Below are 18,909 nucleotides of genomic sequence, written 5' to 3'. Positions count from 1 at the left end.
CCTTTGCTGCCTGTTCTGGCTGCCAAACTAGGATTTCCCGATCACTATTGTTGCATAAGTCATCCAGCTGAGGCATTGCATCTTTATTTTCAGCATGTGGTTGTCCCATTTCTTGAGCAGGAGCCTGCTGTTGTTGAGATGCATGTTGTTCTGTTGTATACTGTCTAGTTGTCTCAAAAAATAATGGAGGACTCCTTCCTTCTCTCATCATCATGAATGGGAATACATCCTCTCCAAATGTAATATCCTTGCTGACAAAAAACTTCTTGTCCTTGAGATTGTATGACTTGTACCCATTTTGAGATGCTGAATATCCCATATGGACTGCTGCTATTGTCCTAGTTAGAAGTTTATCACTCTGGTTGGTGACTGTAGCAAAACAGAGACAACCAATAACCCTTAGGTGAAGTAGTGAAGGTGGTGACTCATGGAAGACCTCATATGGTGACTTGCCACCTAGTACAGAGGATGGTAGTCTATTTATCAAGTATACAGCTGCTAGTACACAATCTCCCCAGAAATATATTGGTATACCTCCCTGAAACCTCAGTGCTCTTGCTACTTCTAAGACGTGCATGTGTCTCCTCTCTACCACTCCATTTTATTGTGGAGTGTATGAAAAACTACTTTGATGTAGTATGCCATTATCTGATAAAAAGGTTGCACATTCTGAGCTGAAGAACTCAACTCCATTATTAGTTTTAAAGCATTTAACATTATGGTTAAATTGCACATTCACCATCTTGATAAAAGACTTTAAGAGCATAAGTGTATCACTTTCCAACTTCATTAAGAACACCTAAATCATTTTTGAATGATCATCTACAAGCGTCAAAAAATATCTATTTTCATTAGAAGTAGGCACCTTGTAGGGTCCCCAGATATCTACATGCACTAATTGAAAGATCACTCCTGCTCTAGTTGTACTAAGGGGAAAAGGCTTCCTAGTTTGTCTTGTTAATAGACATATAGTGCATTTATTGAAATTGCAATCTATAGGCATTTTGTTCTTCATAAAAGCCAGCTGCCTCATTACTTTAACTGGTACATGTACAAGCCTTCTGTGCCACACATTATTGTTTGTAGTAGTGTCTTCGGCCAAACAACTTCTAATTTGTTGCCTGAGCTTATTTGCACTTGAACCATCTGGTAATAGCACATAAAGACCACCCTTTTCTTTACCAATCTCCTTCACTTTTCCAATGCATAGGTCCTGGAATACACAGAATGATGGAAAGAAAAGTACTGAGCAAAATAGTTCCTTAGTCAATTTTGAAACTAACAGTAAGTTGTATTTGAAGTTAGGTACACATAGAACATTGTGAATTGATTTACCACCTTTGATGCTACACTTTCCTTGGTACACAACTGGTACTGATTTTTCATTTGGCAGGTGAACATTACCTCCTTTGGAGTTAGGTAATTTAGTTACATCAGTCAGCAAGTTAATATTTGAAGTCATATGATTTGTTGCCCCTGTATCAATAATCCAAGGAATGTCACATGTTTGAGTCAATTATGAATCAATGTTACCTGCCATGTTTGCTGCAAACTCTTCTCCTTTGTCCTGATTCAATAGATTCATTATCTTGTTATACTGCTCATTAGTGAAATAATTATGCATTCCTTGCCTTGCTACATTAGAATCTGTAGTTGTGGTTGCTGAAACATGTCATCCTTTGCATGAAATCCATCACATATGGCTATATTGGCTTATCGATACTCTTGCTTCCTCTTTCCTTTGAAACCAGGTGGGTAGCCCACTAACTTATAACAAGTATCCTTAGTGTGGCCTTTGGTTCTACGGTACTCACAATATAGATTTCCATATCTCTTGAACTTTTGTGTGTTATCTCTAGAGCTCATTAGGGCAGTGGAATCATTCACCTCATTCATAGTGTATTGGTCATACAAACTTTTCTTTGGCTCTCCTCGTGAATTAGCATAGCATATGCATGACTCACACTTGGTGATGGGGACAAGAGTAGCATCTGACTTCTAATGGCACTAAATCTATCATTTAATCCCATTAAAAACTGAAAAAGCTTTTGTTGTTCTAGGTGTGTTATGAACTCTCTTGTTTCAGGAGTTACAGGAAGAGTTGGAACTAGGGCACTATACTCATCCCACAACAGTTTAAGTCTAGAATGATAAGCAGAAATACTTGAGGTACCTTGAGAAACTGTACCAATTTCGCGATAAAGATTGTAGATCCTCGATCCATTGATTTTGTCAAAATGATCATGTAAATCAGTCCACACCTCATGAGCATTACTGGCATAAACTATCCCATTCACTAATTCCGGTGACACGGTGTTCATAATCCAAGTTAAAACTGTAGTATTGACACGTTCCCAATCCTCGCCTAGATCATCAGTGAATTGATCCTTAGTGCATGTACCGGTTATGAACCCTAATTTTTGCTTAGCTCGCAACATGATCTTCATTGCTCTGCGCCACACTGAATAATTCTCCATGCTGGTTAATCGGACTGAAATTATTACATTTCCCGGTGAATCTGAAGATTGTAGGTACAACGGATGTCGCAGATTATTAATGTCTAAAGCAACCATTACAGGTTTACTCAGAAAATTAGGGATTTGAGAATAAGCAAAAATCGATTGAAAAGTTCTCTCAGTAATTTCACGGAACAACTCTCAAACCAGAGTCTCAGCTTCGATCGATTCACTCTAGTTCTGATACCATGTTAAAATCACCATTGTTGAGTGGATGTGAAGCTCGGCTAAGAGAATGAAAAACGAAGCCTAGGGAGAGAAGCTTCTGGACAATTATATCTTACTGTGTATTGAGAGAAAAGAAATCTATTACAATAAGTTACCTCTACTGCTATTTACACGTGTATATATAAACATAAACCAGCTCTCTTAATTAACTCCAAATCTACAGCTAAATTTGTTATAACTAACTCCTAACACCCAACTAACACTATGCTAAAGTAACTGCCTGTCACTAAGTCTTTTGCCTTAGTTTCTCAGCTTCCCACAATGCACAGCTATCATCCTAGCACTTCAACATTGAGCATATGTAAAATTTTAATAAAAGGCCAGTAAAAACTAAAGTTTTTTCTTTGAAGATATCAGATAATTAAAAGTAACAAATTTGAAATAGATGCTTATTATTTGACGCAGTTATCGCAAGTTATTCTATCCATTTTCGTGCATTCTTAGAAGTATTTTTTAAACTAATTAAAATATTTGTTCGAGCTGCATGTTGGAACCAAAAATAGGTGAAAAAAAGAAGGTTAACGAGATAGACATAATTGATTAATAAAATTGTGATTGACGTTAATATGAGGTAAAATAATTTGGAGTGAGGTAAAACATGTATATGATGAATATGGTGTCTGCAAACGCACATCTATTTGTTACATTAAGTTATTAACTTGAACTTTTGTCAAAAACAATTAAGCTAATTTGACAAAAGCATTTATTTGAAGACATTAGCATTTTTCTGATTAATAATCTTTTTTTAAATGCCTTAGCTTTTAACATTTTAAGGATCCATTTATTAGCTATATTAACTGGAGCAGTATTGTATAAGATAAAAATATAAATGTCATATCCATCGAATTGGGCAAAGTCTATGATAAGATTTTTTAAGAGATACCCTTATGGTTTAGGGGTGGATATACCTTTCTAAATCATTAATGTGATTTTGGGAGACACTCTAAACACAAATACATAAAGAAGGAAAGACATCTGAATTTTTTTCTAATTTTCACTTCCTCTTTTGCAGAGAACAAGAATAGATATATATCCTTCCGTTTGCCTCTCTCTTTCACCCAATCACTCACATAAAAGAAGTAATTCCTCCCCAACAAGCAATGTATGGCAAGTTGCAATCCACAATTCAATCCACTTATCTTTCATTTGGTAGAATGTATTAAAAAAAATAATGCATGCATTCATTTTTTGTATTATTAATCTCTTGTTTGGTATACTTTTTCAACATGTATTACTAATACAAGTATTACTTATACAACCCTTTTGGTATTATCCTATGTATAATTAATGTACATAACAAACCATGGTATTAGCAATATCAAGGCTATTAATACATGCATTAGCATGGTTAAAGACAAAATTGTCCTTAAGTCTCTTAAAGTTAAAGAATATAGAGGGCATTTTTGTAAACAACTAATTTTCTTAAAAGATTATGTAATGCATTTTAATTTTTATTACATCACACCAAACAGTAGATTAGAAATAATCTCTGCATAACTAATATTTGCATTACTAATCTCTGCATTACTAATATACCTTATTCAGCACTATTCTTATGCACCCTATCAAACGACCCCTACCATTAATCAATCCCATGGAGGCAGGGGTGGATGTAGTCTTGAGATACTGGGTTCATTTGAATGACGCATAATATAAATTTATATGAAAAAGTCTATTAAAATTATAACAAATGGAGTAGTATATATAAACCCAATTTTAATAATATAACAGATTCAATACTGAAAATTTTAAAAATTGAACATAGAACATAAAATCCGCATCCACCTCAACATAGAGGTTAGCCACTATAACGCGGTGAGAACAAAAGAAAAACAAAATCTTAGTGATGATGTAAGGCCTATAAAAGCTAATCTTCCTAATAGTGAAGGGAAATGTTTGCACAGGCACAATTTTTGGTTGAAAATTAATTTTATTTAGAGCTACAATAATTGACGAAATCGAAAGATCTTTTTTCAGTAAAAGAATTACCTGTTTTCTAATTAGAGTTTTGGGTTAATCAGAACTGAAATTGAATATAGAGATTGTACTGATTAGGATTGGGGCTGAATGATTTTCTAGCCGTAACCACACCATTTACATTTTTAACATTTATGTGGTTAAGAATTCTTAATTTTTAGATTTAAAATTTTGTAACAATTGACATAGGATAACATGTACTACAACAAAAAAAGTAGTGCCATAAAAGGCAGAAAAAACTAAATGACTTTTTATCTTTGTTTTATCAGTTATTAATATATCTTAATCCAAAAAAGTACGACTTAAATATATTCGAATTATTAAATATTATGTAATTAAATAGTGTAAGCATAAGTATTAAACATATGTATTCCTTCATTAAGTGTTTTTGTATCCTTTAAGTGATTTTAGAACTTTTAGCATAACTATCAAAATATTTATTTAGTTCCATTTTGTCCTTAGAATATGTCAGAACTTTATTAATGAATTAGTTTGAATTATATATTATGTTTTTTGTGTGTATTAAGGAACTGTTTATTGAACTTCATACATATTCACAAACTAAAATTTATAATATACATAGTCAATAACAAGTAGTTTTAGAATATCACGCAATTTAAAATTTATTACTTTTGGTACAGGTTTTGTAATATTTGACACAAAATATTTCATGCATCGCATGAATATAGAACTATATTAAAAGCACGAAACTCCTTAGTGAAATACCTTACTTTTTTTAACTTTTAAAAATAAATTTTATACTAGACAAAATAGTCATTTAATTATTTACCTAATATTTTGAACTTTGAACTATGTAAAAACTCCTTTTATTTAGAAATTTTAAATCCAATAAGATTATCAATTTCAATTGAGTCTATCTCAAAATTCATAATGTTCTAAGCTTTCTCTTACAAATAGAAATCAAATCTGGATTTAAGTTTATTATTCTTTTCTTATTTGAATTGTAGATAAGATTTGAAATGCCATAAAGAATATAACTTGAGGGTTCAGTATGCTAAAATAATCTTTGCTCTAAGGATAAGCTTTTTTCCTTTTTTCCTTTCCTTTTAAAATTTTAGAATGGTTGAATTATTTGTGCAAAACAAATATGGTATATTTCTTTCGACGTATATACTTTGCTTTTGAAACTTTTTCCATAGAAGACTTTAACCTATAATAAAAACAAATCCAATGAATTTTCACAAGTGGTATTGATCACGCCCAATTCTAGTTCTAAAAAGGATAAGCGGTCACTACAAATATAATCCGGTCTAAGAGTACGGATTCAAATCTCACAGAGAACTAAGATTTAGCTACAACTTTTCACTATCACTAAGAAGACAAATATGAACAATTTTCTAAATTATAAAGATTGAGATTTTATTTCTAACTAAATAACTAACAAGTACTAGAAAGCAGTAAAATTATCAACTAACGAGACAAAGGGTTGGAGATAAAATTGGAAAGGTCTAGGGTTATGATTTCTCCAATCGTTGCAATCCTCCAAACCACATCTCCTATAAATTCGCCTAAGTATTTCTCTACCGATCGTGAGTACTTTAGGTGATGTAATTCTCTTCTGAGCAACTACCACAATTTACTAGACCTATTCTTCCAAATTATACTAGCTGGCACTAGTTCACAGCTCACTAAGATCGCACCAAGGTTTTGTTATTCCTAATTCCACCTTTAAACCCTCCGTAATTATTCCTCATACACGTTAGGAGTGATGTTGCTCAACAACTACCTAAATATATACCTTTTTTTCAAGCAATACATAATAATAGGCACAGTCAATTGAGAGCTCTTCAATCAGGTAAAATAAGCACGTAGTTAAACAAGTAGATAAATTTAAAGGCTCGCTTATATAAAGACTTAATGAGAATTCATCCTCCAAAAGGTTCCATCAGAACCCTAGATAACAAATTAGTTATTCATGCAAGTATGTAAAAATACAACACTAGAATTCATAACAATAGAAAAATCGGAAGAAAGAGAAAAAACGTGAAGTTGAATCCTTCTCCTTTCTCCAAGCGTGTTCTTGCCTCCTCAAAGTCTTATCTCTCTCCAAAGTAGTGTCTCCTTCTCTAAAGCACATTTTAGGATGTATTTATAGTGACTCGGGTTTATATGGGGCGAATTTTCCTTCTTCTATTTTGGATTGGAGAAGCTGGTTTCTTCTGCTCACGGTCTAGCGAAGGGAACCTCACTTCGTTATTCGGAACTTTTCTTGTTTTTTCTGCTTCGGTCCCGGTCTGGCGAAGCGAACCTCGCTTCGCTGTCCGAGACTTTTCTCTTCAGCTATTTTCACCATTTTTTCTCCTATTTGATCATTTCTCGCATAACTTTGTTCCTAAACAAAAGAAACACATAATGAGCATATTTTTACTTCAAAAGCGGTATAAAATCCCACAACTCACATACGAAATAATATGCAAACATACACAAAAACATATATTTTTTACCCTTTATCACCACCCCACACTTAAACTCTTGCTCGTCCTCGAGCAACTTAAAATTTAGCGCATAGGCAAGAAATACTTTTCAAAATATATTCAAGCATCACACCACTGAAAATGGTTTATATCAATGCTTAGAACCCAGTATATGCACTCTTCATACATTTTCTCAAGTTTTAACCTCATGCCAAGATTATTTAAAATATTCATGTGACTCTTTCTAACATCCTCGCCTCAAAACTTGACTTTAATGCATTCCACACTATGACTCACTCTTTGTGCCTACTCAAAAATCAAGCTCTCTACCAATCCTTTGCAAATCATGTGCCCTCACCAACAAACCACAAATAAAGTAGACCACACGCTCAATATAAGTTCAAGTATATTTTAAGGATTCTCAAATCGTAAGAAATTTTCTCACTCTCACAAAGAAACTCTTATTCCACCCAAGTTCGTACTATAGGCTTGCCCGTAGTGTAAGACTTGAGTGATCTAAGATTGCAAAGTTTAGGATCAAGTATGACTTTATAGGTTGTAATGTAGGCTAAGGGACATGTAGGATATATTTGAGAAAGTAATGACTAACCCTCCTAAGCACTTTAATACACTACACTTTACTTTAATTTCAAGAACCTTCTTGTCATGACCAATTCAATGCCTTGCCATGAAACCATACACATTTAGGCCCTTCTTCGCTAAGAACATTAACATATAGATACTTACTAGCCCAAACAAAGATATGAGAGGTGTTATTTATTTTTTTTCTATTTTTTTCATTCTCCTTAATTTGATATTTCCGGCTAGTACCTTTTGTTGTTTATACAAACGTGCACCTTGTCGGCCTTTTTATGGTTCTGCTCAAAGGTTACCCAATCTTTTTCTTTACTCTTCTAGCTACTTAAATACTTTCGGAGGTAAGGTTCAACAAGATTGATTAAGAATAACGGGGATTCGGCTTATAATGTGGTTGCCAAATTAAAGGTCTACATGCTCAAAAGGGATGACTACATATAATATTAGCACTAGTAGGTAAATATGCTAAATGGTCAATTAAAGAAAGCCTATATCACTTTCCAAACTTACAAGACTTAATCTTTTCGCTTCGACTCATAAACGGGACAAGTTCTAGACTAGTAAGGATGGCACATAGTACACTAAAGTCTCACCTCACACAATGCACATGACTCACTTAGGACGGCTCGGACCCGACTCTCAAGTTAAAGCAACTGGTACAATCATCATAAAATTGAAGTACATGGGAATTAATCACAAGAGTCAAAAGATGAGTCTCGTTGTCAAAATAAAGTCACATATGATTTCAAGGTATATAATTACAAAAATCATGAAGAAAGTACTCAGTTTAAATGCTCCGCCTCTAAGTCCCGATGTAAAATATGTCAAAAGGCATAGATACTCAAGTTCTCCCTATTTCATTATTGGTTCAAAAAAGAATAAAATGATTTTTTTTTTGTATTTTTCTTTGGAGTTTAAACCCTCAAGAAAACTGTCTAGGAAGTCCATCGTCGGGAAAAGTCCAATTCTTTATGAAACTTTTACCTAACAAAATAATTACTACCTGGTTCAAAGAGTCATCCCTTGGAAAAGAACTGTGGACATAAGAAAAATCAAGAGGGATTATTTCTACCTATTTTATTTTTCAACACACATAAAATACCACAACTAAAATAGCATAGGAACACCCAAACAGTCTCTTTACCTCACACTTAAAATTGTGCATTGTCCTCAATGCACACCCATAAATACAAGAGGGTAATAGAAACTCCCTGGTAGGCCAACGGTCAAAGCATTAGCAATTCTTGGGGTACTGAAACTTCTCCCAGACTTGGTTCTTTGAGAGGGCACCCCACACTTAGTTCTAACTATCTCACTCGCTTTTGGTTTCTTTCAATGGCTTTGCTTCTCATGCTCCTAGAAAAATAAAACAAATGACGCTACAATAATAATACAATAATAAAAAATAAAAATAAAAGAAACAGTAAAGTCGGGTTGCCTCCCAACAAGCACTTGATTTAATGTCGCGGCACGACGCGAATCCATTTTTGCCTCCACCTCGAGCTTATAAATTGAACCCCAAGTTTTGCGTCAAGCTTATGATTATGATCCTAGGGTGGTGGAATGAATCTAACTGGCCCAAGGAAATAATGTGGTATTCTGTACTTCTTAGACTTTAGATGAGGTGTGTAATCCTGACCTTCTGGCAAGAAGAACTCGAGAATGTAGGCACCTTGTTCCTTATTCATTGGCTCCTCAATTGGCTCGGATGACTCTATTTCCATATCATCATCCAAACACAATGTGGAAAAATGCTTGGAGTGTGGACCAACGCACTCAACTACATGAACTTTGGGGCTATTAATATCCTCAACACCAATGACACTTGAGTCAACTAAATATGTATCTTCAATGTTCTTGGTTGTCTCTAGTATCTTTTTTACAACATCGACATCCTCAAATTCTAGTTTGATAGTTTGTTGGTGTTTTACTCTTACCTCCATTAGCACCTCAATTTCTACATCTAATGCATGCTCTTTTTGGCAATTATCCATAATATTAGCTTGTTGAGTATTAAATACTTCAACTAGTTGACTCACTTGAGCCTCCAAGTTGCAAATAGTAATCTCTTGCCTTTGTATGTGCACTTGTTTCTCACTATTTTATTCCACAAGGCACCTTAGCATATCCTTGATCTCTTTCAGGTCATCATCCCTGGGTTCTTTATTCCTATTAACTTCACAAGAAAAAGTATAACCATCATAGTAAGGGGTTGGGGGAGAATGAGAAATATAAGCACAACCATAAAAGTGACCACCTTGACCACCACACATATCACACATTCTACACATAAGATTGAGTTGGTGCACATAACTCGCTCTCGAGAATATTTTAATAATTTTTACATGGATGGATTCCTCCACAATATGCATAAAGAGGATCAAAAGTAGAATTACCAACATCAAAAATCTCATAATTCTAAGATGTCATGTCTCACAAATCAAAAATAAAAACAAAATCAAAATAAAAATTAAACAAAATAAAAGTTTAAACTTGACACCAAGCAATATTTACAGCTACAGCTACACTGTTAGTTCCCCGGCAACGGCGCCAAAATTTTATCACGCCCAACTCTAGTCCTAAAAATGATAAGCGATCACTGCAAAAATAATCCGGTCTTAGAGTCCGAAGTCGAATCCCACAGAGAACTAAGGTTTAGCTACAATTGTTCGCTATCACTAAGATGACAATTTTGAACAATTTTCTAAATTATAAAGATTGACATTGTATTTCTAACTAAATAACTAACAATTACTAGAAAGCAGTAAAATTATCAACTAACGAGACAAAGGGTTGGAAATAAAATTAAAAAGTTCTAGGGTTATGATTTCCCCAATCATCGGAATCCTTCAAACCACGTCTCTTATAAATTCGCCTAAGTATTCTCTAGCGATCGTGAGTACTTTAGGTATCGTAATTCTCTTTCGAGCAACTACCATAATTTACTAGACCTATTCTTCCAAATTATACTAGTTGGCACTAGTTCACAGCTCACTAAGACCGCACCAAGGTGTTGTTATTCCTAATCCCACCTTTAAACCCTCCGTAATTATTCCTCATATACGTTAGGAGTGATGTTGCTCAACAACTACCTAAATATGTACCTTTTTCCAAGTAATACATAATAATAGGCACAGTCAATTGAGAGCTCTTCAATCAAGTAAAATAAGCATGTAGTTAAACAAGTAGATAAATTTAAAGGCTCGATTATATAAAGACTTAATAAGAATTCATCCTCCAAAAGGTTCCATCAGAACCCTAGATAACAAATTAGTTATTCATGCAAGTATGTAAAAATACAACACTAGAATTCATAACAATAGAAAAATCGGAAGAAAGAGAAAAAAATATGAAGTTGAATCCTTCTCCTTGCTCCAAGCATGTTCTTGCCTCCCCAAGGTCTTCTCTCTCTCCAAAGTAGTGTCTCCTTCTCTAAAGCATGTTTAAAGTTGTATTTATTGTGACTAGGGTTTGCATGGGGCAAATTTTCCTTCTTCTATTTTGGATTGGAGAAGCTGGTTTCTTCTGCTCTGGTCCCGGTCTAGCGAAGTGAACCTCGCTTCGCTATCCGGAACTTTTCTGGTTTCTTCTGCTCCGGTCCCGGTCTGGCGAAGCGAACCTCGCTTCGCTGTCTGAGACATTTCTCTTCAGTTGTTTTCACCAATTTTTCTCCTATTTGATCCTTTTCCGCATAAGTTTATTCCTACACATAATGAGCATATTTTTACTTCAAAAGCGGTGTGAAATTCCACAACTCACATAAGAAATAATATGCAAACATAATCAAAAACATGTATTTTCTACCCTTTATCACCACGCCATATTTAAACTCTTGCTCGTCCTCGAGCAACTTAAAATTAAGCGCATAGGTAATAAATACCTTTCAAAATATACTCAAGCATCACACCACTGACAATGGTTTATATCAATACTTAGATCCCAACATATGCACTCTTCATACATTTTCTCAAGTTTTAAACTCATGCCAAGATTATTTAAAATTTTCATGTGACTCTTTCTAACATCCTCGCCTCAAAACATGACTCTAATGCATTCCACACTATGACTCACTCTTTATGTCTACTCAAAAATCAAGCTCTCTACCAATCATTTGCAAATCATGTGCCCTCACCAACAAAGCACAGAGAAAGTAGTCCACACACTCAATACAAGTTCAAGTATATTTTAAGGACTCTCAAATCGGAAGAATTTTCTCACTCTCATAAAGAAACTCTTATGCCACCCAAGTTCGTACTATAGGCTTGCCCGTAGTATAAGACTTGACTAATCTAAGCTTGCAAAGTTTAGGATCAAGTATGACTTTATAGGTTGTAATGTAGGCTAAAGGACGGGTAGGATATATTTGAGAAAGTAATGACTAACCCTCCTAAGAACTTTAATACACTACACTTTACTTTCAAGCACCTTCTTGTCATGATCAATTCAATGTCTTGCCATGAAACCATACAAATTTAGGCCCTTCTTCATTAAGCACATCAACATATAGATGCTTATTGTCTCAAACAAAGATATGAGAGGTGTTATTCAATTTTTTTTCTTTTTTTTTTCATTCTCCTTAATTTGATATTTTCGGCTAGTACCTTTTGTTGTTTATACAAACGTGCACCTTGTCGGCCTTTTATGGTTCCACTCAAAGGCTACCCAATCTTTTTCTTTACTCTTCTAGCTACTTAAGTACTTTCAGAGGTATATGTTCAACCATATTGATTAAGAACAACAGGGATTCATCTTGTAATATGGTTTCCAAATTAAAGGTCTATAAGCTCAAAAAGGATGATTACATATAATATTAGCACTGGTAGGAAAATATGCTAAATGGTCAATTAAAGAAAGCCTATATCACTTCCCAAACTTACAAGACTTAATCTTTTCGCTTCGACTCACAAATGGGACAAGTTCTAGACTAGCAAGGATGGCATAGAGTACACTAAAGTCTCACCTCACACAATGCACATGACTCACTTAGGACGGCTCGGACCCGACTCTCAAGTTAAAGCAACTGGTACAATCATCATAAAATTGAAGTACATGGGAATTAATCACAAGAGTCAAAAGATGAGTCTCGTTGTCAAAATAAAGTCACATATGATTTCAAGGCATATAATTACAAAAATCATGAAGAAAGTACTCACTTTAAATGCTCCGCCTCTAAGCCCTGATGTAAAATATGTCAAAAGGCATAGATACTCAAGTTCTCCCTATTTTATTATCAGTTCAAAAAAGAATAAAATGATTTTTTTTTAATATTTTTCTTTGGACTTTAAACCCTCAAGAAAACTGTCTAGGAAGTGCATCGTCGGGAAAAGTCCAAATCTTTATGAAACTTTTACCTAACAAAATAATTACTACCCGGTTCAAAGAGTCATCCCTTGGAAAAGAACTGTGGCCATAAGAAAAACCAAGAAGGATTATTTCTACCTATTTTATTCTTCAACACACATAAAATAACACAACTAAAATAGCATAGGAACACCCAAACAGTCTCTTTACCTCATACTTAAAATTGTGCATTGTCCTCAATACACACCCATAAATACAAGAGGGTAACAAAAACTCTCTGGTAGGCCAAAGGCCAAAGCATTAGCAACTCTTGGGGTACTGAAACTTCTCCCAGACTTGGTTCTTTGAGAGGGCACCCCACACTTAGTTCTAACTATCTCACTTGCTTTTGGTTTCTTTCAATGGCTTTGCTTCTCATGCTCCTAGAGAAATAAAAAAAATGACACTACAAGAATAATACAATAATAAAAAATAAAAATAAAAGAAACAGTAAAGTCGGGTTGCCTCCCAACAAGCACTTGATTTAATGTCGCGGCACGATGCGAATCCATTTTTGCCTCCACCTCGAGCTTATAAATTGAACCCCAAGTTTTGCGTCAAGCTTATGATTATGATCCTAGGGTGGTGGAACGAATCTAACTGGCCCAAGAAAATAATGTGGTATTCTGCACTTCTTAGCCTTTAGATGAGGTGTGTAATCCTGACTTTCTGGCAAGAAGAACTCGAGAATGTAGGCACCTTGTTCCTCATTCATTGACTCCTCAATTAGCTCGGATGACTCTATTTCCATATCATCATCCAAACACAATGTGAAAAAATACTTGGAGTGTGGACCAATGCACTCAACTACATGAACTTTGGGGCTATTAATATCCTCAACACCAATAACACTAGAGTCAACTAAATATGCATCTTCAATGTTCTTGGTTGTCTCTAGTATCTCTTCTACAACATCGACATCCTCAAATTCTAGTTTGATAGTTTGTTGGTGTTCTACTCTTACCTCCTCCATTAGCACCTCAATTTCTACATCTAATGCATGCTCTTTTTGGCAACTATCCATAATATTAGTCTACATCTAATGCATGCTCTTTTTGGCAACTATCCATAATATTAGCTTGTTGAGTATTAAATATTTCAACTAGTTGACTCACTTGAGCCTCCAAGTTGCGAATAGTAATCTCTTGCCTTTGTATGTGCACTTGTTTCTCACTATTTTGTTCCACAAGGTACCTTAGCATATCCTTGATCTCTTTTTAGTCATCATCCCTGGGTTCTTTGTTCTTATTAACTTCACAAGAAAAAGTATAACCATTATAGTAAGGGGTTGGGGGAGGATGAGAAATATAAGCACAACTATGAAAGTGACCATCTTGACCACCATACATATCACACATTCTACACATAAGATTGAGTTGGTGCACATAACTCGCTCTCGAGAATATTTTAATAATTTTTACATGGATGGATTCCTCCACAATATGCATAAAGAGGATCAAAAGTAGAATTACCAACATCAAAAATCTCATAATTCTAAGATGTCATGTCTCACAAATCAAAAATAAAAACAAAATCAAAATAAAAATTAAACAAAATAAAAGTTTAAACTTGACACCAAGCAATATTTACAGCTACAGCTACACTGTTAGTTCCCCGGCAACGGCGCCAAAATTTTATCACACCCAACTCTAGTCCTAAAAATAATAAGCGATCACTGCAAAAATAATCCGGTCTTAGAGTCCGAAGTCGAATCCCACAGAGAACTAAGGTTTAGCTACAATTGTTCGCTATCACTAAGAAGACAAGTTTGAATAATTTTCTAAATTATAAAGATTGAGATTTTATTTCTAACTAAATAACTAACAAGTACAAGAAAGTAGTAAAATTATCAACTAACGAGACAAAGGGTTGGAGATAAAATTGGAAAGGTCTAGGGTTATGATTTTTTCAATCGTCGAAATCTCCCAAACCATGTCTCCTATTAATTCGCTTAAGTATTCTCTACCGATCGTGAGTACTTTAGGTATCATAATTTTCTTTTGATAAACTACCATAATTTACTAGACCTATTCTTCCGAATTACGCTAGTTGGCACTAGTTCACCCCTCACTAAGATCGCACCAAGGTTTCGTTATTCCTAATCCCACCTTTAAACCCTCCGTATTGATTCCTCATATACGTTAGGAGTGATGTTGTTCAACGACTACTAAAATATGTACTTTTTTTCAAGCAATACATAATAAATAGGCACAGTCAATTTAGAGCTCTTCAATCAACTAAAATAAGCACGTAGTTAAACAAGTAGATAAATTCAAAGGCTCAATTATATAAAGACGTAACAAGAATTCATCCTCCAAAAGGTTCCATCAGAACCCTAGATAAGAAATTAGCTATTCATGCTAGTATGTAAAAATAAAATACTAGAATTCATAACAATCGAAAAATAGGAAGAAAGAGGAAAAAATGTGAAGTTGAATCCTTCTCCTTGCTCCAAGCATGTTCTTGCCTCTCCAAAATCTTCTATCTCTCCAAAATAGTGTCTCCTTCTCTAAAGCACTTTTTAGAATGTATTTATAGCGACTAAGGTTTGTATGGGGCGAATTTTTCTTCTTCTATTTCGGATTGGAGAAGCTAGTTTCTTTTGCTCCGGTCCCGGTCTGGCGAAATGAATCTCGCTTCACTGTCCGGAACTTTTTTAGTTTCTTCTGCTTCAGTCCCGGTCTGGCGAAGCGAACCTCGCTTCGCTGTCCGAGACTTTTTTCTTCAGTTGTTTTCTCCAATTTTTCTCTTATTTGATCATTTTCCGCATAAGTTTGTTTCTACACATAAGAAACACATAATGGGCATATTTTTACTTCAAAAGCGGTATGAAATTCCACAACTCACATAAGAAATTATATACAAACATACTCAAAAATATGTATTTTCACCCTTTATCATGGATCTAAAGAGGGTAAGATGTACACAACCTCATCCCTATCATAAAAGGGCAAAAAATCCGTTTTCTGATAGACCCTCGACTAAAGAAGGGATGAAAAGAAATAAAGGCAACAAGTAGTAACAACAACAAAGATAAAATGAGAAGACTGAAGCCAAGGTAGCAAGTAAACGCTAGGTAATAATAACAATCTAAGAATAAATCATACTAACACTAATGCTATCGAACTGAGAAGACACAAGGAAAATGCTTGACTACCTACTATCTTACTACCCTAATCTTTGACCGTTACACCCTCCTATCAAGGGTCATGTCCTAAGTAAGCTTCAGTTGCATCATGTCCCGGCTAATCACTTCTCTCCAAGACTTCTTTAGCCTTCCTCTACCCCTCATCATACCCACTAAGACTAACCTCTCACATCTCCTAGCAGGAGCTTCTGTGCTTCTCTCCTTAACTGGCCCGAACCATCTCAACCTCGCCTCCCGCATCTTATTCTCCACGGGAGTCACACCTACCTTATTCCTAATCCTCTCTAACCCGGTATGCCCACACATCCATCTCAACATACTTATCTCAATTACTTTCATCTTCTGGATATGAGAGTCCTTGACCGGCCAACACTTTACCCGTATAATATAGTCAGTTTAACCGCTACTTTGTAGAACTTACCTTTAAGCATGGAAGACTTTAACCCAAAAACAAATGAGAGCTTTCAAGGAAATATACGACTTAATTAATAAAAACACAAAATCTTTGAAAAACTTTGCGAAATCTTCAATTCGATAGCAAATACAACATATATATATATATATATATATATATATATATATATATATATATATATATATAATACGAAGTTGTCTCCTTAAATTAACTTCATTTGATCGTTAATCACCCTAAGGAGTCATGTTAGGATATTTTTCTTTGCTCTTTTTTAATTAAATATACTACTAACAATAAAATTATTCCCCCATCTAAACTTATACGTTCTTTAAAATACTATATGTAGGTTTAAAGAAAGTAAATAATTTTCTAAAAAACAAATGTAGTAATCAGGATACACGTGTCGTGCGCATACGCTGAGACTAATAACAAAAAGTGTGGAATATTTTCTGTTTCGTAAAAATCCTTAATTTTAATTATTTAGAGGGAACGTAAACTAGTAATCTAACTTGTACCTTATACCGAAACAGCATATGCATACTATTAGCAGAAATAAAGACGCTATTTTATGTCAATAAACGTGTGCTTTCTAGCATCTATTTTCCACAATCAAAAATTGGTGAAGTTTAACTTTATATTTTTAGGTAGGCTTATAAATAAATATGAAAATTGTACCAAACCCTAAGTTACGCCTCCTAGAGATTTATTTAGCCCTCTTTCTAGTAATTGATGACGCGGCGTAAAAGAGTAATGTCATTGGCGGCTCCAATTAGTTTTTTCCTAATTAGCAGGACCTAAATAATTTTCTATCTAATTGTTGTTAAAACTTATGACCTTTTAATATTGTATTGTTCAAAAATATTTATTGATTAGAAATGAGACTTTTTTAAGGAAATAAATATTTATTAAACAACCAAATTAAAACAAAATTACAAAAAAAAAAAAATTCTCTCATTGGATTGGTTATTAGTATAAAAATTTGCGTTCATACTTAATCATATCATGTGTTATATCCATTGGAATGCAATCCTATTAGTCAAAACTACTCAAATTTCCTTATCTTCCTCTAACAAGAAGTATTAATCTATACTAAAAAAAATAGCAAAGCCCAAGCTAATGTAGAACTCCTCTAAACAAGTCTATATAGGACTGCTTCATTTTTGAGATATTTCAAAATGTTTGACAATTGACGGCATTGTGTTTTTTACAACTTTTAATAGTTCAAAATTCATTAGATTTTATTTTTTAAGTGTAGTATCTTATAGTATTTGGAAAGGGTGAAAATCATTTACGTCCTCCAAGTTTGCTTTAAAAATCAAACTCATCCTCCAATATTAAACAACTATCATTCTGCTCCTCATATCAAATGTGACTTCTTAAAATGCCTATTTTACCCTCTACAATTTTTATCTCGTATTTTTATTCTTTAATATAATGATATTTTTTATTTTAATTTATGTTATCGACTTACCTATAGACAGATTAAAGAAACTTTTTTGAACCAAAAAAAGTGAGAAGTAGTAATCAAGCATATAAGTTAATGACGTTCAATAGTGAAATAAATGAGAAAAATAAAAAACTTTACATGATTTACTCGTATTAGTAATTTTATTAATAGCAATCAAAACTCAATCTATTTAGAAAATTGAGAATAAACGACATTAAATATTTTATAAATTATTCAATGCAAGTAATAAAAAAAATAATGGGGGAAAATAGAGATAAATTTTATAATAAATCTTCAAAAATTATCTATTTACAATTTATATGAACTTTAATTATAATTTAGAAAAAATATACTAATAACAATCAAAACTCAAAAATTTATATACATATTGAGAATAATAAAAATAGTGGAACTTAAAATCTCACACACTAACATACATTATATGCATTTTAATATATATATATATATATATTTTAATACACATAATATTTGAATAATAACAATAATAATAAAGTAGCAATACATTTTGCAATAAATTCATAATATGATTATTTTATTTATAATGTTAGTGAACTTAGATTAAATTATATAACAAGATATAGTATTCTTAAATTATGAGTAAATACCTATATTTAAAAATATCTAGATAATATAAAAAAGGTACGTATACGGGGAAGTTGAAAATGTCAAAGGGTAAACTAGAAATGATGAAAATGATAATTGTTTAAAGTTGGAGGATGAGTTTGATTTTTAGAGTAAACTCTGAGGATGCAAATGATTTTCACCCATTTGGAAAGTCAAAAGTA

At 33.6% G+C, this 18,909-nt stretch overlaps 1 protein-coding gene across 1 annotated transcript; it reads right to left on the bottom strand.

The window, feature by feature from the left end:
- Nucleotides 1-601: 601 nt before the first annotated feature.
- LOC142169562 (uncharacterized) lies at nucleotides 602-2,573 on the bottom strand. The gene is made up of 5 exons (XM_075231435.1): nucleotides 1,913-2,573; nucleotides 1,534-1,662; nucleotides 1,310-1,476; nucleotides 1,037-1,213; nucleotides 602-799 (listed from the first exon to the last, which is right to left on the bottom strand). Exons 1-5 carry the CDS (start codon nucleotides 2,571-2,573, stop codon nucleotides 602-604), a joined length of 1,332 nt encoding a protein of 443 aa, XP_075087536.1.
- Nucleotides 2,574-18,909: the final 16,336 nt, after the last annotated feature.

The sequence above is a fragment of the Nicotiana tabacum genome, chromosome 15 (genome assembly GCF_000715075.1).
Source record: "Nicotiana tabacum cultivar K326 chromosome 15, ASM71507v2, whole genome shotgun sequence".
Taxonomy (NCBI): Eukaryota; Viridiplantae; Streptophyta; class Magnoliopsida; order Solanales; family Solanaceae; genus Nicotiana; species Nicotiana tabacum.
Note: the sequence above shows the minus strand (reverse complement) of the source record. Positions and strands in the feature narration are given on the sequence as shown.

What these genes read in the sequence shown, in the direction of transcription:
- LOC142169562 (XM_075231435.1), bottom strand. Translation starts at nt 2,573, where the DNA reads ATGGTTGCTTTAGACATTAATAATCTGCGACATCCGTTGTACCTACAA. An exon ending in GTTTGCAGCAAACATGGCAG is followed by an intron (nt 1,477 to 1,533) that starts GTAACATTGATT and finishes TTATTGATACAG; the next exon opens with GGGCAACAAATCATATGACT. An exon ending in TTGTACATGTACCAGTTAAA is followed by an intron (nt 800 to 1,036) that starts GTAATGAGGCAG and finishes AAAATGATTTAG; the next exon opens with GTGTTCTTAATGAAGTTGGA.